This window comes from Nanorana parkeri, unplaced genomic scaffold (assembly GCF_000935625.1).
Source record: "Nanorana parkeri isolate BGI_ZX_2015 unplaced genomic scaffold, ASM93562v1 scaffold738, whole genome shotgun sequence".
Lineage (NCBI taxonomy): Eukaryota > Metazoa > Chordata > Amphibia > Anura > Dicroglossidae > Nanorana > Nanorana parkeri.
In genome coordinates, this window is record NW_017307006.1 from 751,823 (window position 1) to 775,584 (window position 23,762).

General features: G+C 42.6%; 1 protein-coding gene across 1 annotated transcript; it reads right to left on the reverse strand.

The window, feature by feature from the left end:
• Window positions 1–1,639: 1,639 nt before the first annotated feature.
• Window positions 1,640–23,549, reverse strand: LOC108793318 (bile salt-activated lipase-like). The gene is made up of 11 exons (XM_018564228.1): window positions 23,487–23,549; window positions 22,227–22,380; window positions 15,735–15,857; window positions 12,993–13,190; window positions 11,051–11,181; window positions 10,003–10,110; window positions 8,688–8,805; window positions 7,101–7,287; window positions 5,565–5,768; window positions 3,194–3,391; window positions 1,640–1,814 (listed from the first exon to the last, which is right to left on the reverse strand). Exons 1-11 carry the CDS (start codon window positions 23,547–23,549, stop codon window positions 1,640–1,642), a joined length of 1,659 nt encoding a protein of 552 aa, XP_018419730.1.
• Between the last annotated feature and the right edge of the window lie 213 nt (window positions 23,550–23,762).

Here is a 23,762-nt window from a genome sequence, read left to right on the forward strand (position 1 = left end):
GCCTGTTCTTCTTGTCCCATTCCACTGTGGGTACATTACTGGGTCTGTCTGTACTCACACTTGCCACAAGTCGACTTTGCTTAGCAGCATTTCAAGCTTGAATCTCCATAGCTGGTAGTTGGTTTTGTTGAGCTTTGCAATTGCAAACTTCATATCTGAACTGCTTGCCATCTTTCAGTAGCTTGGATATGGCATCTGTTGACTTGCAGTGTTCTGTTTAGTGTCTGGGCCCATAACCTGTTGGTTATGTGTTTAGATGAAGCACTGAGATCTTGAGGAATGCTGAATTACGTTTTACTTGCTTAGCAGGACATTACATTTATGTATACAGGAATACAGCATTATCAGGAAACATATACAGTATACAGATAGAACTTCCTGTATATACAGTATCATAGATAAAACATGCATAAACATAGAGATTAACATTGCACTACAGCACAATCTAGAGCTCAAAAGACATAGTTACAGTATATGCTGGTGTATTTCCAACAGTGGTTTGCTTCTTGTGAGAACTGATAATAAACATTTTTCTCATCGGCCTTCCCTTGGCCACCTCTGTTGGAAAGTGCTGGGAGTTCTGGTGGGGATATAGCCACTATGGATACTTGGGTTTTGTAGCAGGAATTAAAACATTTACTTAAACATTCCTGATGCAGGAATGCTAGATCGACTCGTGTGAATGAGGCCCTTATCACTTACAATAGATACTGCTTCTTTATGTTTAAAAGTTTTACTTTCCTGCAGAGTCAGCTGCTCCCGTGAGCACTGGCCCTGATATTCTGTTTTAGGGTGGCTCCTTTCCCTAGCAGGGTCCTATGGAGCCACCCTTGTGTGTGCTAGTAAGCTGTGTGTGTCTCCACAAACACGCAGGCACGGCAAGGCAAGGCACTCTGCTGCTCCTTCGTCCCTCCTCTCTTCTCCCTTTCAAGCTAGTAGATGGACAGCTGCTGGAGACCGTGCTATCCCTTGTGATATTGTACTGAACGGGAAGTTCAGGGAATCAGAGCTGAGAGAGTTGGAGCTGCTTGGAAGCATGATGACTATAAATGCTTGGGCAAAAATGTAAAGAAATACTTTGCCAGGCAATGTATATGGGAGTTGTTTTCCCTGCCAAAAGATATGCATTTCTATACTCCAGTCCTGGCACTTAGACACCCCAAAGCCCAGGCAGCTTGATGCAGCTTGATGCAGCGATGCCATACAGCTAGGTCACCTCCCTCTCCTACAGAATGTTCCTTGCCAGCACATTTGCATGCATGCACTTCTCTCTCTCTCTCTCTTATAATTTGTCAAATTTGTGTCTGACCTTGGACATATTTAAACATATCAATCTTCCCATAACATCACTCCACAGTTTAGCTATGACTTTACCAGAGATTTATACAGGAGCAACATGCTAGTGAGTTTTTATCTTCATTTCGTCAACATCTCAAGGTTATGTTTGCTTTTGCAGCTCCTGCTTGACACTGAGTGTCACCACTAAGATTGCTGTTAACCAAAATTACAAAGCCCTTCTCCAGCCAACATCAAAACCCTGACACAATTCTGGACATCAATAATAAAGAAAGGGAAACATGAAGACCAAATGTGCTTCTGCAATGTGCATTTTATTTCAGATTCAAATTTCATTTCATCATTACACATTGGGCAAATTGCGATAGGTGGCGCACCAAAACTTGACATAAGGAGACCTCAGGTCCTGTTTCATGGACTTACTATTGATTTTGTTGTTGATTTCCAGGTACATTCCGTACTGAGTATTGTAACTCAGCCAAGGTGTGGGGACTTTAGAGTTTCCTTTACTGGGATCTCTGTCAAAATGAAAAATAATGTTTTGTTGAGAGGGAAGTACAAGAGGAATGGGTGTTTTATGGTTTTGTGTGTAAACCATTTTCAAATGTGTATGGCTAAGGCTTGTGACAGCCATGTTTTCTGTCTCTGCAAACAAAAAAGAACAAGGCAACTAAAGGATAAAGTGTTGATGATTTAATTTTCATTTAATTTATTTTAACCTTCATTGGCTTACCAACAACTATATGTAGTATGTACATTAATGTAACTGGATATAATTTAAATGGATCTCTTAAGGTGGGACCTCACACTACATAGATGTTAGTATATTTTGTTGACCTAGCAGCCTAATGCATGGTCAATTATAATTCTTTCCTATTACAGAGATGGGTGATTCTATGATTTACAGCTGTAAACCTATTAGTTTCTAGCCTTAGGACAAAATGAAACCTAAGCCAATATCTTAGAGTAGCAGTTGAAAGGCAATTTAGCTACAGCTGACCAGTAAGGTCAGCCAGGTTCTCTTCTGTGAGGGATGAGAATGGTGCCCATATGTCAGACTTCAAGTGGACATATAGCCACTAACTGGTTAATAGAGCAACACTAATCTTGTCTTTATTTTTAAACAATCTAAGCCTAAGAATCATTCCCCCCTGCCCTCCTCATACTATATATACCCCCTTGTACATACTTTAGGTCAGCATGAGACCCAGTATAGGCGCCATGACCTATACCAGGCTGCACAGTACTGGATATGTGGGTCCTATTGTCCATAGACCCTACTGGAAAAGCGATCTCCTTGCAGGCTTGCAGAAGATGGCTATTCAATTAGGGCCTATAGAACAAAGCTGCACAGCCTCCCCAGCTTGAAAGAGGACATAAGCACTGCCTGGCCAAGGTTGTGGCTCCTGCACCAGGTGTATACCGACAGGAGGTGAGGGGGGTAGGCTTTTAGGCTTAGGTTGTTCAGCTTGTGTTAATAAACTGACTAATGATTACTGGAGTAAATCACGCGAGTGAGCTTTAAATGAACCCTGTCATGAAGCAGATGTACAGAGAAAGCACTGATGAAAGCAGCTTTTCCCCAACCCTAGTACCACATGCTAGTTCTATAGCTGTGATTTAGAGAATAGACTGAGATAGGGTTCAGAACTAGTAGCCAGCACATGACTTGGGAAATGGTTGTTTCTTTTAACTACCTCCCGGCCAGCCGCTGTGTATACACGGCCTGCCGGGAGCTTCTTGGATGTAACTGGGCGTGTATACACGTCCTGTTAAATCCCCGCTATTTGAATCACAAAGGTGATTTGCTTCATAACAGAGCCCCATCATCTTCTTGGAGAAAATCAGCCATGTTTTTAAATGTCACCCATGTTGTACAAGAAAAAAGTTAGCATACCCGGTTGCAGCAAAGTTGGTCCAGTAAGCCATCATGGCCTCAGAGACATCACGATCTTGTGGTCTGTAAGCGAGGGTGTTCTTGAATGGCTTGCCAAACATGTACTGCAGGTCCTCAGCATGATCAGCACCCACCCAGTTTGGGTAAACAGGCATGCGAGTTGGGTGAGTGAACAGGTAGCTGTAGGTTTTGGCATTCCTAGGATAAAAAAAGAAAAAGAAAAAAGAAATTGTGAGCTAATTATTTTTACTGCTATCGTTTCAGTCTCAAATCAGGATTACAATCAGTTACCTTTTGCTGTGTTTGGATCTGTGCTTTTATTTTCAACTCTATTTAAAGAACACCTGTACATAGACAAATGCAGAGGCTGCCAATACTGACCTGTCTGAGAATGCTAGTTGGCTCGCTGCATCATCCTTTGAGTTACTGACCTTGACCAGGCATGCATCTAGTGAAGTCAGAGCTCCTGATTTGTGTACTTGTTCTACATCAGTGACTCAGAGAATATTGAAGACTTTGGATCAGCATAACATCCAGGAATATAGCATTTTTAAGGAAGAACAGTCTTGACAGCTTTTGTATTTTTTTCCTTAAGAATTTCCTCTGTGTAACACAGAAGAAGCCTATATACATGGATACAGTTCTAATAAAGTTACTTGGAGCAAATTACAAATTCAGAACAGACAAGGCAACCTTAGGCATATAGGCAATGCAATGTCAGATGGAAGACTCAATACACATGCTGCTGAAAAGGCTTTATTATTACAAGGGTTGTATAGGAAAGAAGAATACAAGGGGAAGATTAGAGATCAAGGAAAGGTAGAGCAATGAAAAGACAAGGTTTGGAAAAGAAATGGCGTGAAGTTTAAAAGGGGGAGGGGGGGATAAGTCATCATAGGCAAGGTGATGTAATCATATCCAGTTCTGCATTGCACCTAGCCACTTACAGAAAAATGCATCTCTGCTTTTGACCTAATATCCTAATAAGGTGAACCTACCTCAGCTGACTCATTGTACCTTAAAGTAAACCTGTCATAAAATAGGGCATTTCAAACCCAGCATGTGATGAAGAAATACATTAGCAGATGTACCCTTAGTGACAATCATAGAATGATCATTGGATCTGGAGATGCAGGCAGCTGAAGTGAAGTATATCAAAGCCAAACCTTTTTTTTAACTTTGGATAGAGTGGGGACGATTCTTGTCCCATTTGGAAGATTTCCCTTGATTTCATTTTCTGTAGACATAACAGGAAATGAGAGGAAATCTCACCAAAGTGAGTGGAAATCCCCTATTAGACAGTTGTCACTGCAACAAGTGTCCCCATAAGTATAAGTCTACTTTATTTCTACATCTATTGGTCATTATTGGTCCCAGTGATAATGGTAACTATGAGAAATTAAGGTTCTAAGGCTTCCCCAATTGATGTAAATCTTGAAAAATCTTTTTTACCCCCTTTCCTCCCCTACCCTTAAATACAGCATGCATGCATACAGAATGTGCATTTGGACACTAACATAACAGATATACAGCACAGAAAAAAATAATATATATACATATATATATATATATATATATATATATATACTGTATATTCTGAATACAGAAAATATACATATTAGAACTTCCAGTGACCAGTATGAGAGAGTGAGAGCGATAACACCAAATTTAACACACCTGCTCCCCATTCACACCTGAGACCTTGTAACACTAACGAGTCACATGACACCGGGGAGGGAAAATGGCTAATTGGGCCCAATTTGGACATTTTCACTTAGGGGTATACTCAATTTTGTTGCCAGCGGGTTAGACATTAATGGCTGTGTGTTGAGTTATTTTGAGGGGACAGCAAATGTACACTGATATACAAGCTGTACACTAACTACTTTACATTGTAGCAAAGTGTCATTTCTTCTGTGTCGTCACATGAAATGATATAATAAAATATTTACAAAAATGTGAGGGGTGTACTCACTTCTGTGAGATACTGTATGTAACTGCCAATGCCCCCTCTACATCTCATAAAACATAGGACAGTAAATTACAGGATCAGGGCTATTCTAGGCACACATGAATAATGGCCTATTTTTGCATAGGCTCCACCCATCTTTTACATAATTACATTTACAAAATGGACAAGAACAATGCATTTGTTGAAACAACAACATTGTTTCTGTTCCAAATATAGTTACTATTCAACTGTAAAGTTCACCAAACATTGGGGGGGTGTAAATGTTTTGAGCTCCACAGACCCTTGTGACTCCTGTCAACTCCTACAGGATTTACCAACAAATGTCCAGAGCCAGCCAAACATAGGGAAAAACTGCCGGCCTACAGATTTCTTACATTAAATGCAGCTGTCAGGACTTACTGTGCATGCATGTAATGAAGGGCCAGAGCCTCTTGCGTTGGGACCAGGAAGATGTAATCCGTCTCTAATTCAACAACGGTCTTCTTCATGAGCTCCTGATCTGGATTTGTTCCCCAGTTTCCTGTGTAAAGTTCGAAAGCGACATCCAGGCCAGAAGTTCCTTTAGGAGAAGTCAGCCCCTCCACAAGCTTATGCACTTCCTCCCTGCCCATTACATCAACGGTGGTCAATGTACCCCTCTATGACAATAGTGGTCATTGTAAATTTCCGCCTTAAATTGGAGGTCAGTACAATTGTATCTCTTACATTGGTAGTCATTATAAATTCTCCTATTACATTCGTGGTCAGTGTAAATCCTTCTGTTACATTGAAGTTTTAATTCCCCTATTACAATGGAGTATTAATTCCCCTATTACAATGTAGTTTTAATTTCCCTATTACAATGTAGTTTTAATTCCCCTATTACAATGTAGTTTTAATTCCCCTATTACAATGGAGTATTAATTGGCCTATTACAATGGTGGTTGATGTAAATGCCTTCATTGCATGTGTGTAGTGATAGCATTACCTTGTTATATTGGTGGTCAGTAAAGTGCCCCCAAACATTGGTGTTTAATGATAGAAGGCCCAATTACATTGGTGTCATTGGGTAAAAGGCCCTTATTAATTGGTGTCAGTGAGAAAAGATCCCCCATTCATTGGCGATTAGTGGTTACTTCTGAAACAGGAGCTCCTCTGCACATGCTGATCACCTGTCCCCTTTGCAGTGGAACAATAAGGTATTGTCAGGTAGCGCCCCATAGACACGGAACTTGACCAGAGTAAATGTATTCACTGAAAGCACCTTGGCCATCATCGGGCCACTGATGTTGTTGGGCCTTTTACAAGCAGGGAAAGCCTGCACCAAGACCTTAGAGGCTACTGTGCCCCTGCACAGGCTTCACAGCTGATATATCTGCCACTGACTCTGGACCCAGAAAAATATGTCAGTGGCGAGGTCGGAGCGTTTAGGGATAGCGTGGACTTCAAATCGCTGCAGGTGTGCCATGTTGTACAAATATGATGTACGTACTTGCACATTATGGTAAGAGCCTTGGGGGATCCATGTGCATTCAGTTCCACTTTAAGTAAACTTTACAATTGTGATTAGAAATTCATATCAAAGCTACATAGTAATTCGCTTTAAACTTCACAGTTGACCAAGTCAAACATAAGCACTTGTTTTGATGTGGAAGAATCAACAAAATAGATATACTCTACTTTTGAATGCCAGATACATGAGTACAGATTGATTTTTTCCCCTCTGTGTGGCTCCTCAACAGTCATACAAAGGAAAAAGGTCAGATCCCATAATGCAATAGGAGCTTTCATTGTTCCACCTTCTTTGAAGCATGATGTAATGCAGAGGGTTTGCATTGTAAATAAATGAAGTAAAAGTGTTATTTGGCTCCTCTTTTCAGCATTTTCAGAAGGTCAAAAAGAACAATATTAATCTGTGGAATAAGAATAAGAAATTACACTGTTATTGACACTCACTTATATATTTTCTGTAAAGGCCTGTTTATGGCTGCCATGTCAATCCCAGCAAATAAGTGCCCGTCCATGTTGTTCACTCCAGCTATATAGTCCACATTAGCAGCATTGTCAAACAGATTCCTGGGGTCTTCCGGGATGAAATCGCCATCAATGACTGGACTGAAAGCCAGATAATGTACCAAGGGGTCTGCAGGCATAGAAGACAATGGAGCTGAATCTACTTGTCATCCAGAAAAACATCCACCCTCACATATAAAGCACAGTGTGTGACCAAACGTGGAAAGTCTGGTGGAGCAACAATGACTGTGTATGAGCGGAGAGTAGAAAGACAAAGCCAGCACAGACCAATCACCCCACTATCCGGAGATAGAGGGAGACTCAGCATAATAATAATAATATGGGAGCTCTCAATGGACATTGGGCAAGTGGATGAGGATTAGGTTTTTTGGCTATTAAAGAAACGGCAGGCATTTTGTGGTATCTTCTCTTTGGCTGAGATTTTACTTTGAATGGCTTAACATGGCCAACAGATTTGCTGTAAAAACCTGTCATGGGAAACATATGCAGGCCTCCTAAAAACGCTAGCTGCCTAGCTGTGTCTGGCTTCAATTGTTTTGAGTTACACAAGAATCAGACAGCAAATGCATATAAATAAAAATAGCAATGCCGAAGAGTCAGCCAAATAAAGAGAACAAATAGGCAACTGGCATTTTCAGAAGGGAAAGGTCAGCAAACTATTTCAAGAAATGAAAGAAAACTAAAGCTGATCTTCATGCAGATATAAAATACGCAAATTAATGCAGCTCTGTATATAATAATATATCCTTAAAGGAGAACTATGAGGTGAGTGATTTTCACTCACCCTCATAGTCCGAGCCGACGGGTGACAATGAAACTGTCACAGGGCGGCTCAGTAGATCGGGAAGTGAGCAAACACATACCGTCGCTCGCTCACTTCTCGATCATGTCCCTGCAGAAAGCCGTGACTGTCACTCACGGCTCCCTGCAGGGATTTCCCCCCTCCCCTCTCCGATCCTCCAGCGCTGACTGGCAGAACGGACGTGGGAGGGGGCGGGTACAGCTGGCTCTGCCTCTAGTTGTCAATCACGCAGCTGTGTGGATCTCAACAGTAATGTTGGGATCCGTCCCGGCTGCGGCGGTCTCAGTATACCGCAAGCTGTAGCTCGTGGTATACTGAGCTTTGGGTCACGGGAGGACGCTAGTTTGTGTCCTCCCGTGACCCTTAGGAGAACTATGGGGAAAAACACCTCCCCCATAGTTCTCCTTTAAAGTATTTTATAAATGCAAACAGTGTAAGTACCTGAATTTGACTAGGTAGCAGACTTCTGAAAACCCTGTACATCAGAGCTCAGAAGTGGTAGGGAGAAGCAGCGCATTTAGCTCATCAGTGTGCTGCTTCTCCTTTCACTGTACAGTCACAAGCTGAGGAGCAGTGAAACTGCAGCAAAATAAATCTGGTCTCCTCCGCTGTCAGATAGTACTATGCTGTGTGGCAAAGCTGTGTATTATAGCTGTTTGCCTGGAGGCTTTCATCTTCTACCATACTAATACTGTTTCTGTACTCACATTTTAGGTTGACAAAGTCCAGCTGATAGGCTAGAGTGATGGCCTTGGGATCTGTCTTCCTCAGGCAGTCGGTCAGGGCCTTAGTGTCGTTAACAGGACAGCCAACATTTTGTGCAATCTGCAAAGAGGAAGATCACTTCTAATAGGTACGTCTTTATGAAAGAATAACTTTTCTTTTCCAACTTTTCAGTAGTTTCTAGCGGCAGATCTGTTTAGGTCGTTAAATGTTATAGGCTGCTAATATGCAAATGAAGCAAGCTCTTAAAGCAAACCCCTGAATGATTTCATGCTGCCTGTCCACTTTGCGATCATTAGGAATCACTTGTAGCCTTGATGTGTTATTGCCCGCTTCAACTTTATCACCATGAAGGACACATAAAGAGCAAAATGTATTACAATTTATCTGAGCGGGTTTTGTTTTTTAAATTCTGGCTTGCTATGATTTTTAGTTTTTTTTTGTAATTAACATGCTAAGGAGGAGAAACAGCCAAGCACAGATATTACATTATTTTATTTTTGGTGAGGTAGGCCATTAAAGGTACTATAAAACACTGCATTACCCAGCTCGCCATAACCTAGCTGGAATACCCTCTCTCTGATCCCCGTGGTATACTTATCTTACACAAGGCATGTCTAATTTCAATAAAATGGTAGAAAGTAAAGCCAAACTCCAGTAGCAATCTTAACACCATGCAAATTGCCAGCAATTGATCGCTAGGAGTAGCACCTGATTGCTGAGCTGACAGAACAAATGGTAGCCAGGAAATGAGGTGGGCTCCATCTGACTTACTACGGTTGTAATGCACACAGTGAAAAGATCACTAGATGCAGTGAAAACAACTATTGTGCAGGAGAGGAATCTGTACAACCGTGCAGGACTAAAGTTAAGGCGTGAGTTCAGCTTTAGATAGAGGCTACATCACAGTTTTACTTCAAAGCAACATTCAAAACTTCTATTTTAGAGAAGGTGCAAAAACTCTGCCAGGTTTTTCTTGCTGTTTCTGAGGTGGGAGATTTTCCCTTACTTCTTGTTTGGTCACGATATCCCTACTTTCTATGGGCTGAGAGGAAGTGAGGTAAAATGTCTCCCCTATAGAGACTCAGACAGCAGTAAAAAGTTTTTTAGCTCTTCTACACTAGCTAAAAACCCCCCCCAAAAAGTCTGACCTTGAGTTGGTCTTTAACCAGATGGGACTCTCATGTCCAAGTGGGTCGTTTTGCATACTCCTCATCTTGGATACAACATTAAAAAAAATTGTGTGCAAAAATATACAACAAACCATTTAACAAACACATGTGCTTGCAGCTGAAATACCTTTTCCGCCCACACAAGGGGATCTTTCTGAATAGCCCATGGGCACATTCCTACTCCGCTCTGGCTGATAGCACGTTTGATCAGTCCGACGTTGTATGGAGTCAGAGTCTGTGACACAAGGGGAAAACAAGTAAGAACAAACTTATTTAATAAGATAAAAGGCAGTGTGCAAAGTGCACAAACTCAAACCAGCCAATCACAATTGAGTTTATCCCTGATATGAGTCCAATAAAGTATAACCTGGCTTCCTGCTATGCTGATCCAGCTGTTTTCTTTCAGACTGTCTCTCTCTAATTAAATCTCTATAAAGCCCTGTAAGCTGGGGGGAGAAGTCACTCCTCTGACACATTCAACTGTGTGTACTTTTGAGCTTGGGCTGCTGAGTTCTGTAAGCAAAATATACAAAGACAATCTGCCACTTTAATCTGGGAATGTTGAGACCTACTTTCAGTGTGCAGTTAAGGAGGGTCTACTCAGCATTTTGAAGATTAGCAGAGGTACTTGGAGCACCATAAGTTGCCTACAAATCAGCAGCAGAGTTATTTTAGAGACATCACAAACTATGGCAGGTTCACTCAAAAGCCCATTTTCTGCATTTGTGCGCCCCCCAACAGTTGGATGATACTTGACATCAAGAAACAATGAAGAAGATAAGCACTGATTTGCAGATCAATGAGTCTGCAGGGGGCAGCGCCATAGAAGAGGTAAGTATTGCAGCAACACAAACTCCCCCGTGTATTTTTCATTACCAGAAAAGGCCTGGCCCTTTTTTGGGCTTTAGGGTATCTACAGACACAAAGTGCTCATCTTTAAGAAAAACTGAATTTAGATGGGAAGTATGCCTGTGCAGGTAGCCCTTTGTTCATGTCAGATAAGGTTTGCATTTCTATACGAGTCCAATGGGAATACAAATCCTGTTTGAAGCAGATCAAATGCAGGTCAGAAGGGAGTCAACTGCAGGTCAAATGCACCTGTCAATCAATTCTGAATAATTTCAGATGGGTCATAAAACTGATGCCATTGACACAAGCCCAAGTCCCTTAGTCACCTGCAGCGAGACACTGGCGGCTCCAGCTGACTCTCCAAAAATGGTGATGTTGCTGGGGTCACCTCCAAAGGCAGCGATGTTCCTCTTTACCCATGCAATGGCAAAATGCTGATCCCACATACCGTAGTTTCCTAAGTAGGAAGAACACAGAGGTTAGGCAATAGCAGATTGTAGTACAGGTTTCCTTAGAATAGAGTCTGGTGCTTAGACTACCCCATAAAATGAATTACTTTTCATTAAATTAGCCATTGCATGCACCACCTTTCAGAGACTCCAGGAAAGCATGTCTGCAACTTGGACTAAGACACTAGGTTAATGTTTTCAGTATGGAGTTACTCCTGTTCACTATTTCTGTCTCATTAAAGTCTTCAGAAGGACTTGGACTAAGACAACTTTGACTAAGACAACAGGTTAATGCTTTCAGTATGGAGTTACTCCTGTTCACTATTTCTGTCTCATTAAAGTCTTCAGAAGGACTTGGACTAAGACAACTTTGACTAAGACAACAGGTTAATGCTTTCAGTATGGAGTTACTCCTGTTCACTATTTCTGTCTCATTAAAGTCTTCAGAAGGACTTGGACTAAGACAACTTTGACTAAGACAACAGGTTAATGCTTTCAGTATGGAGTTACTCCTGTTCACTATTTCTGTCTCATTAAAGTCTTCAGAAGGACTTGGACTAAGACAACTTTGACTAAGACAACAGGTTAATGCTTTCAGTATGGAGTTACTCCTGTTCACTATTTCTGTCTCATTAAAGTCTTCAGAAGGACTTGGACTAAGACAACTTTGACTAAGACAACAGGTTAATGCTTTCAGTATGGAGTTACTCCTGTTCACTATTTCTGTCTCATTAAAGTCTTCAGAAGGACTTGGACTAAGACAACTTTGACTAAGACAACAGGTTAATGCTTTCAGTATGGAGTTACTCCTGTTCACTATTTCTGTCTCATTAAAGTCTTCAGAAGGACTTGGACTAAGACAACTTTGACTAAGACAACAGGTTAATGCTTTCAGTATGGAGTTACTCCTGTTCACTATTTCTGTCTCATTAAAGTCTTCAGAAGGACTTGGACTAAGACAACTTTGACTAAGACAACAGGTTAATGCTTTCAGTATGGAGTTACTCCTGTTCACTATTTCTGTCTCATTAAAGTCTTCAGAAGGACTTGGACTAAGACAACTTTGACTAAGACAACAGGTTAATGCTTTCAGTATGGAGTTACTCCTGTTCACTATTTCTGTCTCATTAAAGTCTTCAGAAGATACATGAATAAAGCTATTTTTAGTACTGAATTATTTGACAAGTGTCGTGTCTGGTGGGCAGAACTGGGAATTTTGGTTGAGTTCAGTTGCCAGTGAAGTCCCTAAGATGTATAGGAAGACAATATATTATTCAGCGTGCCAGAAACCACAGTGTTGACTGGAGTTTCTCTTTAATTTAATTATTAATTTGGTACAATTTTCAACTGTGAGAAAAATCCTTCTGTGGCAAATAGGGCTTTCTGCCAATAGTAAAATTAAATAACAATGTAAATATCAGAATCCTACTCAAGGACATACAATTCCTAATTTCACCCTCTCCTGGCTGCAGACCCACAAGCTTAATCCATCCACCATAAGATAAAACAGGTGAGCTGCACATTAGTCTTAATGACGGGTAATTCTTTATTTACAGAATGTCAAGGCTCTGCCAACCAAGACTCCTCCCCTAACGTGTATCACAATTCAATAGAGCTTATTAGTAGAGAGGCAGGAGACCAAGCAGCTCCACGTGTATTTTATCATCTGTCCTTCTTGGAGAAGTTCTCCACACTTACTGTTTTGATGACACAGCAGGACATTAGGAAAGGAATTCTCCCCAATGGGGACATAGACATTAGACAGCATTAAAACTACAAAACATTTTGCCTAAATTTCCCCTTTAACAAAAATGGTTACCTGGAGCATTGGCATCTCCTGTGCTCAGAAATCCCAGTGGTCCCAATCGATAGTTAAATGTCACCACAATAACATTGCCTCGAACTGCCAGCTCTTCTCCATCATACAGATAATTGTCAAGAAAATTAGCTCCTTGTCCACCTCCAAGCAGAAAGCCTCCACCATAAATCCAGACCATAACGGGGAGCTTTGTGGACACTGAACAAGAAACGAAGAGCATTAAAGAGCGATGGAGAGACTATGAAGTGGCACTTTTAATGTTCTTGCTGCAGCGGTTCTCCTCAAGTGCCTGAGGCTGTTTACATGTATTTTTCAAGTGTGCTACTTATGTCAAGGCTTTTGCTTCTCTGCAATAAACAAAATAAAGCACAAAGAAAAGAACCTCTTTTTCGATTGTACAAGATGAAGAGTAACGCTGGCCATACACCGCTTCTGACACCGTGAAAAATCACTAGATTCCCCTATCCAAGCTAAAGAGCATGGATGGGGAATCTCCCCTGTCAGTGCTGGCTATTGGATTCTGAGAGCCGGAGCCCGCAGCTTTCAGAATGCCCAAACAGCAAATGCATCTTACAATTTTCCACTCGTTCTTTCGGCAAAAAAAAAAATCAACTTTTGTAGAGCCAGGTGATGCCGGTAGTGCTACCTATGGATCAGATGTCAGGCAATTCAGCACGAAACAGCCACAATTCGATCTGTGTATGGGCAGCTTACATCTCTGCATTTTCCATGCTTGCAAAGCAGTGTGTTTTCAGCCTGGATTTATATAGTTACATAGTGTTACATAGTATTTGAGGTTGAATAAAGACATTAGTCCATCAAGTCCAACCTATTAGGATCTCATTCTAGGAGTACCCGTACCCCTGTATATTACGGTCCCTTAAGAAATCGTCCAAAAGTTTCTTGAACAATTCCACATTATTTGCTGAAATCACCGCCTGTGGCAGTGAGTTCCAGACCCTAACTGATCTTACTGTGAAGAACCCCCTTCGCCCCTTGTGCTGGAATTTTTTTTCCACCAATTTTAGGTGATGGCCTCTAGTTTTTGTAATGGAGTTAATTTTAAACAGTTTATCGCTAATGTTGCTACCACCATTGAACATTTTGTACATGGAGATCATATCCCCCCTTAATCTCCTCACCTCCAATGTGAACATGTTTAAATTTAGTAGCCTTGTCTCGTAGCTCTGGTCCTCCATACCCCTAATTAGTTTGGTTGCCCTCCGCTGGACTTTTTCCAACTCAAGGACATCTTTTCTTAGTACTGGTGACCAGAACTGGACCGCGTACTCCAGATGAGGTCGAACCAATGATCTATAAAGTGGCAAAATTATAGACTTGTCCCTGCAATACATCCCCTTTTTAATACAGGACAAAACCCTGCTAGCTTTGTTTACAGCAGCCTGGCACTGCAAACTACCTTTCAGTTTGTGGTCTACAATGACCCCCAAATCCTTCTCCATTTCTGACTTCCCCAGCGGCATACCCATAATTGTATAACCCATTTGTTTATTTTTAATTCCAAAGTGCATTACTTTGCATTTATCGACATTAAACCTTTATACTTTCTTTCTCTCTGAAACCAAATCTCCAAAGCAACTTCCCTCCTATGCCACTTCACTGGCTGTCCTTAATGTCATGAATGAGTTAGGTGTTGCTCCTTTGCTGATGAAAATGCTGAAGAATCTACCTCACTAGTATGGGAGTGATGCCTCACTCATTTAGACAGCAAGGGAAAGGGAACAACGCCTTGATCATCCAGCTAGCAAGGCAGTGATGGCTTGCTCATCCAGCCAGGGAGGAAGTGTCACCTCACTCATCTAGCCAGGGAGGAAGTGTCACCTCACTCATCTAGCCAGGGAGGAAGTGTCACCCCACTCATCTAGCCAGGGAGGAAGTGTCACCCCACTCATCCAGCCAGGGAGGAAGTGTCACCCCACTCATCCAGCCAGGGAGGAAGTGTCACCCCACTCATCCAGTCATGGAGGAAGTGTTACCCCACTCATCCAGCCAGGGAGGAAGTGTTACCCCACTCATCCAGCCAGGGAGGAAGTGTCACCCCACTCATCCAGCCAGGGAGGAAGTGTCACCCCTCTCATCCAGCCAGGGAGGAAGTGTCACCCCTCTCATCCAGCCAGGGAACAAGTGTTGCCCCTCTCATCCAGCCAGGGAGGAAGTGTTACCCCACTCATCCAGCCAGGGAGGAAGTGTCACCCCACTCATCCAGCCAGGGAGGAAGTGTCACCCCTCTCATCCAGCCAGGGAGGAAGTGTCACCCCTCTCATCCAGCCAGGGAACAAGTGTTGCCCCTCTCATCCAGCCAGGGAGGAAGTGTTACCCCACTCATCCAGCCAGGGAGGAAGTGTCGCCCCTCTCATCCAGCCAGGGAGGAAGTGTCACCCCTCTCATCCAGCCAGGGAGGAAGTGTCACCCCTCTCATCCAGCCAGGGAGGAAGTGTCGCCCCTCTCATCCAGCCAGGGAGGAAGTGTCACCCCTCTCATCCAGCCAGGGAGGAAGTGTCGCCCCTCTCATTCAGCCAGGGAGGAAGTATCACCCTGCTCATCCAGGCAGTAAGAGAGTAATGACAAATTGCTACATTGATACTCTTAATTTGGGAACCATTTTGCTCATCACTAGTGTCAGCTATAAAATTAAGTTAATAAAGTTACAATATTCTAAATGTCAAACAATCATGCATGTAACCCTCTTAAAGATAATGTTCTATTTTTGTGTTTACTGACCTGCTTTACGAGACTGGGGGACCCAGATATTCAGGTAGAGACAGTCCAGATCTCCCATGATATCAGTCTGGAGCAGAGTTGCCTGCATACAACGTTTATTGTATTCTTTAGCTTTCAAGGTACCTGCAGGACAAATTTGTAAAAAAGGTGATGCTGAAAATAGGCTTTTTTTCAGCTATTGTATACAGTTGTCCAGACTACCTGGGACTTAAAGTGGACCTTTACCCAAATCTTTAAAATAACAACAAACACACCTTTAGAAATGTTTAGTAATGACAATCTACAAACACACACTTCTAGATAATTTCCGGCTTTGTATTCTTTGCACACCTTATTTATCTTTTCTTCCCCAGTCTTCTGGCAGTGGCCATGTTTACTAAGGGCAGATTACTAGCTCTCCTTTTACTTCCTGAATTTCTGGCACATGTGACTAGACATGTGACTAGGTATAAGGTAAAGACGACAACCACGCATGCACGCAAACGTCCCAATAGAACTGGACGGAAATATGCTGCGGTGCGCATGCGTGCACAATCAGAAATACGCACAAAGTTGCACAAACAGCAGGCGCACAGGAAGTGACACAACAGGCATTAGGGAAATGACCTATTTAAACGAGCCTGCCTTGCTCACTGTGCTGATGGTCTTTCAGCTGTGTGTGTTTGTTCCCTGTGCCCGTGATCCTGGAAGGTTAATTGGCTGCTGCCTGTATGCATGTGAGATAGGGACCACTATACTCTCTTCACAATACTCTCTAAAACCATCCCTAGAAATAAGAATATCCTACTATTGATTTATAACCCCACAGGAATTAGAATCCTGGCTCACAGCTGCTTCAATGGGTAGCAATGTCTGCCCAGATCCACATCCAGACATTCCAACTCTCCCGGATGTTCCAGGAGCCCCCCGCTATTAGATAGTGGCTCCCGGCCGACCGGGAGAGAAACATTTTCTCCCGGAAAGGTTTGCTCTGCTCTATCTAGCAAAGTAAACCTTTCCCTGCTGTCTGTTTTTTTGTTTTTTTACTCTGATATCGGAGCCACCGGCCGCCGTCAGAGTAAGAAAAGCATAGAAATTAATATTTAGATTGCTATTGGCTATTTGAATTTGCAATAGCCAATAGCAGACTAGCTATTGCACCCACCCAGTGCTCCAGTCAATCTCCATCATGTTCTCCATCAGGTCCTCTCTCTGCTGATTGACAGCAGCAGAGGGTGGGTGCAATAGGCAGCTTATTGTGTGATAACATTCAGAGATGACAGGTCCTCTTTATTGAGACCTGCAGGCTGCATACAAGTAATCTCAGCGGCATCGGTGAAATCACTTGTACAAAACAAGTGGCGGCTTCCCCGTTGTACATTTAGCTCAGTTTGCCCGGAGCAGGATTAATGCAGAAAAAAAAACTACCTGCCTGATGCCCGAAACTGCTTGTCCTGGGCATCGGGTGATAGGAATTCCACACCCCTGCTGCCCCTCCACTCCCTGCTGTTCCCCCTAGACCAGGCCTCTGTGGCCTTGTGGAAATCCGGCCCTGGTCACATCCTTGCAGTTTTAGGACTGTATCCATAAATTGTAATAAAGGTTACTCCATGGATTTTTATAGCTCAAACCCCGATTACATCTATGTTAAAGCCCAACTGAAGCCACAGAAATACATATGCAGTCAGATAGATATGGCACAGCCTTTATGTTCATAGTCTTATTTTCTTTTTTCTTGTTATAGACATTGTGCAATGTACAGTATACAAATAATGGTCTCTATATGACTGTCCAGTCCAACAAGCAGTTAGTCCCAGTGCACTCAGTAATCAGCACTTAGTAACAGACTTGCATTGCAGAGCAATAGAGAGTCGGACTAGTAGATACACTCCTCTGTTCCTCTGCAATACAAGTCTGTGTGAGGACATTTGTAATAAGAGGTGTGACTGCTACTCAGCTCTGCCATTATAGAGCACTGGAGTGAGGACAGGAAGCTGCTTTTCAAACCATTAAAAAAGATAGTCATGAATCATAACAGGTGGTCATACAGGATTGTAAAGTGTTAAAAAGACATGAGACTTATCTTGCAATGACTCATGGGACCTGTAGTTCCACAACAGGCTGGAGTTGCCCACCCCTGGGCTACAGGAAGACGCCACTTGTTTATTTGCTGCTTGTTTGTTTGTTTAGCAAGATGTATTAGTCCCCGCTCACATCTGTGCCAATTGAAGCGCTTCATATGTCACGTGACAATGCACAACAAAAGGAATCCCATTATTTTCTAAAGGACCCGTTCACACCTATGCAATACGCTTCTTTGCGACTTGGAAAATGGTGCAGGCGCCTTTTTTTTAAAGTCCATTTATAGCCCCATAGAAACACAAGAAATATGCATGTAACATGCAGTTTTAAGGCATGACAACAAGCCCCCAACTTCTTTGGCCAAAACAAAAAATACATAATGCATGAAAATGCATGTAAAGACCCATCTGCTGAAGCGCTCCATGCGTTGTACAGCTCCAGTAGTGTTTACTTAGTCATTGTTTACTTCTTTTCCCCCTAAACTTTATGTGAAGTGTACAATGTTAGGGCCACGGAAGCAAAATAGGAGAAGTGGCCCCATGGGATTGTCGCCCCTATCACCCATGTGTTTTTGTTTTTTAAACTAATTATATGTGAATAGAGGTGTGGAGTGACTGTCATGTACATGTCTCTCTGGGACTGCTTTGTCTTTCAGGTTACAAGCTCCCTGCTGTTGCTAGGAAGATTTACCTCAGTTGCTGGACAGACCTTCAGTCAGCTGAGCACAGGATTGGTGACAGACTTTTGGCGGGAAAACAGCTGACCAATGAGTGTAACCTTTCTAGGGTTGCCACCTTTTCTTCCAGCGAAACCCGAACACTCTAGCGACGCACGGAATTTTTTTGGGGAGAATGAGTCATGGCTTATTTGTATGTAAATAACGTCAGCCATTCATGTGTAAATATCACAGTTGAGACTATTTTTACTGGGGGGCCGATAGCCCCTATCTTAATTTTGGTTGCCCCTGTCTGTCTGACATCAGGTGTCCAGGTCTCAGCTGCCATGAAACCTGGACACAGCATTCAAAACCCTGACTGTTCGGGTGAATCCTGGACAGGTGGCAACCCTAAACCTTTCCCCCTTTTATAGTCACTCCTGTCACTGGACAGTGTCAGCATTTTACCTCAGAACTGCCAGCTGGACTCACCTCTGGATTATCTTCACAATTCATTTTGGATCTTTTCACCTGCTTCCCGCCCACCCTCCCCTTTACTGTACTTTCCCTTGTCGCGGTCAATCTTTATGGGGTAATGTCGCCCACTTTGTGGGTGGACAGTGGTTGGTAAACAGTAATTTGGTTGGTGTAAGTTATTGCTGCTTGAGTCTTGATGACTAAGCATGGTGGTCTGTTAATGGTTAACAGTGGTTCTGTTTGGTAATAAAGGTTAAAGTCTATTTATTGGTTAAATTAATTAAATTAATTTAACCAATAAATTATTAATTAAAACCCAATAAAGGTGCCGCGGCCTAGTTATTCCACAATCGTTGTTGTGTTTTACTTTTTTATTTAAGTTTATTGTTATGGTATGATGGGTGTCAATGGGGTGTACAATCCCATGTGTACACTCCATTCATGTCCCAAAGCTGCTCTGCTGTGCGGTAACCTGCGGTGGGATTCATTGTGCTGTGATAAAATGCAGCATGTATTTATTTTATTGCAGTGCACCGTCCACTGTGTTGTGGTGTTAATGGGGCACATAGAAAACGATTGTTTTTTATGTGTCCTAGCGGTGACCTGCCTTAATCCGGTGCCGTACCGCGCAGTTCACCATGTGAATGGGTCCTCAAAGGAGACTCATTTCCACTATTTATTTTTTTATGTACAACTCCATGCAGCAAACCTTTCAATCGCCGGAGTGGGGACTGTACTTGACTAATTTTTTTGCTTATGCTCTTTGATATGTTTAAAGCTTTAAACCCTGAGTGTGATTCCTTCACCAGCATGCCAAAATAAAAATGTCAATTAACCAGAAGTCATTTCTCTTTTTCGAAAAGGCGTCCATACTTGTACCATTCTGAGAAAACTGAGTGTTTCCAGGAATTCCACCTCATGGTAACGCAATACTCCTGCAGGCCATTCATCCTCCTACAGTCTATTACCTCAGAACCGCTGACAGGAAAATGGCTGAGTGCAGGATTCATTATCACTACACAGGACTAGGCCTTAGAGGAGAGGCCTGATTAATGGAGGTCAGGGGGGAAAGTGTATTGATTTTATCCACTGTACACATGTCAATAGGTGCTTATGACACCCTCTAGTTTAAAGCGGAACTAAAGGTAAAAACACAAAATTTGCTGTGAACAGTTACATGTTACGGGACTGGGGACCCGCAGCAGATTTACTTCTGATTTAATAAAATATGATTGGAAACTTACACATAAAATGTGCTTGTCTCATAATATAAACTGATATAGCTGGTCATTTAGAAGTTGTGAAAAAGCGTATGTTTGTTTTCAATAGTGGGGGAGGAATAGAACCACTGCAAGGTTTTTACTGCTATCCAGGAATTTCATTAGAGCAGGGGTGGGCACACTCTGGACCTCCAGCTGTTGTGGAACTACAAGTCCCATGAGGCATTATAAAACTGACAGTTACAGGAATGACCCCCAGAGGCAGAGGCATGTTGGGATTTGTAGTTAAAGCACAGATGGAGGGCCAGAGTTGCCCACCCCTGCATTAAAGAGATCTAGTCCCCCTTAGGCCTCATTCAGACAGGTAGTTTGCTGTATTCAGCTACGTTCTGTGCTATGGCTGCATTCAAACTAGCCGAATAGCTGTGGCCGGTTTGTTTGCAGCCAGAAACTCCGCGGATACGCTGCCCCTGTACTCAACCTGTCTGCTTCCAGGGTCGGCCAGAGGCTCATCCAAGCATTTACATTCAAACAGTGGCAGCACCCGCCATTGATCTGTACAAATCTAACAGTCATCGCTGGTGGCCACATCAGTTCCCACACACTGCGTGCATGCAGCTTAGCTTCTCAGCAATATTCTCACTGAAAGTCATCCCCAGCTGCCTGTGTGAATGGGCCCCACTAGGGTTGCCACCTGTCCAGGATTCACCTGGACAGTTCGGGTTTTGAATGCTGTTTCCGGGTTTCATAGCAGCAGAAACCCGGACACAAGATGTCAGGCAGACAGGGGCAACCACAATTAAGATAGAGGCTACTGGCCCTTCACTGTACAGTCTCGACTGTGATATTTACCTATGAATGGGTGGCGCTATTTACATATGAATAAGCCACGACTCCAAAAAAAATTCTGCGCGTCGCTAGAGTGTTCGGGTTTTGCTTGATGAAAAGGTGGCAACCCTAGGCCCCACTGTCATAGTGAGGAATGTTTTACCCATAACTCATAGAACCCATAAAAGATATTCAAGCAAAAGGCATATTCCAGCCATGCTTCCTGTTATTCCAACCCACATTTTTGGTCAACTTCCTTGATATAGGTGGCCTCAAGTGGGGCTCCTGATATGCCCAAAGGGCCACACATAATATTCAGTGAATGTAATGCTACAGAAATCTCTGTGACTGCAGACATTAAACGGGAGATGGCCACAGACTGCTAACATGTTATAAGAGTTGTTAGAGACTGGGAACATACTTCAGGAGACACTCATAGACTGGACACCCCCTTACTGGTGCTACAGCCCCTTTACAAATCAATACTTCCACATTGTGCTCCCCACAGCCCCTGTACATTTTGCTTGTGTCACATTTCATATTTCTCTCCATTATAGAAATCAGAGGAGCAAATAACAGAGAAAGAAAAGGAGACGGATGATCAGTGCAGAAACAGTGCAGAAAAAAGTAAAGATAGGGTGAAAGAAATCAATCAATCCAGTCTAAAGAATATTTCCCTCACAGTCCTGAGTCATAACCTCCATTAGGAAAACACAGAGCCCCCGAAGGCTGTACGAAAGGTACAAATGGGCTACATGTGGCTCCTGGGCCACAGATTGGGCATCAGGGCATAAAAGGCCCAGATCCTTCTTTTTTATACTGACTGTTTTCATATAACAAATGCAATCATTTAGAGGTTGGATGAAAGGTTAAGTGTAGTATATACTTTTGGTAATTAAATAGCTCCGTTTTAAAATAAAAAACAGGGATAGTTCCTGAAAATGGGGACATTTAGGAGCTAAGTTTAACCACTTCAGCTCTCGCACCTGTTAACAACTCTAGTATGTATTCCTATTACAATGCTGATGTTATAACAGGATAGTGTATGAAGGGACTCTACAACTCCTTCAATATACATGAACTGTGGTAAATCCAGAAATCTCAGCTAGAGTCTATGTGTAATCTTAGTTTAGGATGAAATCTGAAAGGATGAATGTTTGTGATGGACAACAGACAATTTTTTTTTGCATCAGTCCCAGTGCTGCCTGCTCGTGTCATCTACTGCAGTATACGAGAGTCCAGCTGGCTTACCTGACCATCCTGGATGCTTCTCGGGCTTTTCTAGGATTTTTGTAGGAGCACCAAATGGGATCCCCTTGAAAATGTCCAGATAAACTGGGTTCAAAAGGCCAATTTTCTTGCTTGTCCCTTCTACGAATCCTCCTTCTGTATGCACCACCCCAAGCTGTAAGGGCAAGATCGGAATAGAAAAAGAAATTTAATTAGGAACATTTTAATATCCAGCAGGGTTCCGCAGAGAACCTGAGAAACAATATTAAGCATCCCCTGCACTTTCCTGGGGTTTATACATTGAGCCGTTCATCTTTGGTCATTGATGGAAAAGCCATTTGTGTAGACTGCAGCTGCACAGGGGCCCATTTATGCTGAATGTAAGTCAAACTGGTGTGGGGATTGTCAGGTAGACCCACTTATTGCTCAGTACTGGGGCAGATGAGAGTCCCAAGGTATTTCTGATGCCCTAATCATGTTCCTGTTTTTTTACAGGGTATCACAAATACTCAGTATCTATCTAAACATAGTGAATAGTGAATATGGGTTTGTACCTAATCATGTTTTTTTTTTTACAGGGTATCACAACTGCTCAGTATCTATCTATACATAGTGAATATGGGTTTGTACTAGGGCCGTAGTTAAATGGAAGCACCAAAAACTGTTCAGTAATAGAGGCTCTTTGGTGAAGTTGTTGCAAAACTTAGGCCATACAACTACAGAAATGTTAGGATACGTAGATTCTCTTTATATAGTCCCATGGAATGTTTATATGAGGCAGAAAGTGACTAAAATGTCCTGCCAGAATGTTTACAGAGCAGAAGCAGGCAAGAAGAAACTCTGGAATATATATAACTGACCTGACGATAACAGCTCCAGATGTCTGTAAGATTTCCAGTGCCTGAAGAACCTCCATCATCTGACACAGCTCCCGGTGTGTCAGATTCCTGGTCCCCTGCTGTGTGCTGTGGTTCCTTCCTACATGAGTACATGACACAGTAGGTGGATGCAACCACAGCATGCAGCAGGGGACCTGACATCTGACACTCCAGGATGTTGTATGGTGAGGATTCTTCAGAAGGCAGTGTAGATCCGAGGCACCACCCGCCAGAGTGGTATGGCTGCATGTAATCTTTTCTATAGTAGCTTACTTTCTTCAGCCTTTCCATTCGAAAGAATTTTGCCTACATAACATTTTTTTATATCTACATAATCCAGAATGTAATTAGAAATAGGTTTTCAAAATATTCCTTCCATAGAGAGACCTAAAGACTGCCTTACCGTTGCAGCCTGAGCAGCTGCCAGAACGCCAGCGAAAACTAAGAAAACGCCAATGAGCGCCATCGCTTCTCCTCCAGCAGCTCTCCCAAACTGTAAGGCTGCCACCCACCCGCCATTCCTTTATATTCCACAGTATCAGGACTTCCTCTCTGGGTCCAATCGCATTGCTGACTTTGATAGCTGTGCCAAAGCCAGGCACTGCCAAGACACTTGTGATATCCTGTGTGAGTGTGAACAGATGGTACATCATTTATCTTCAAGATGACCATGGATATA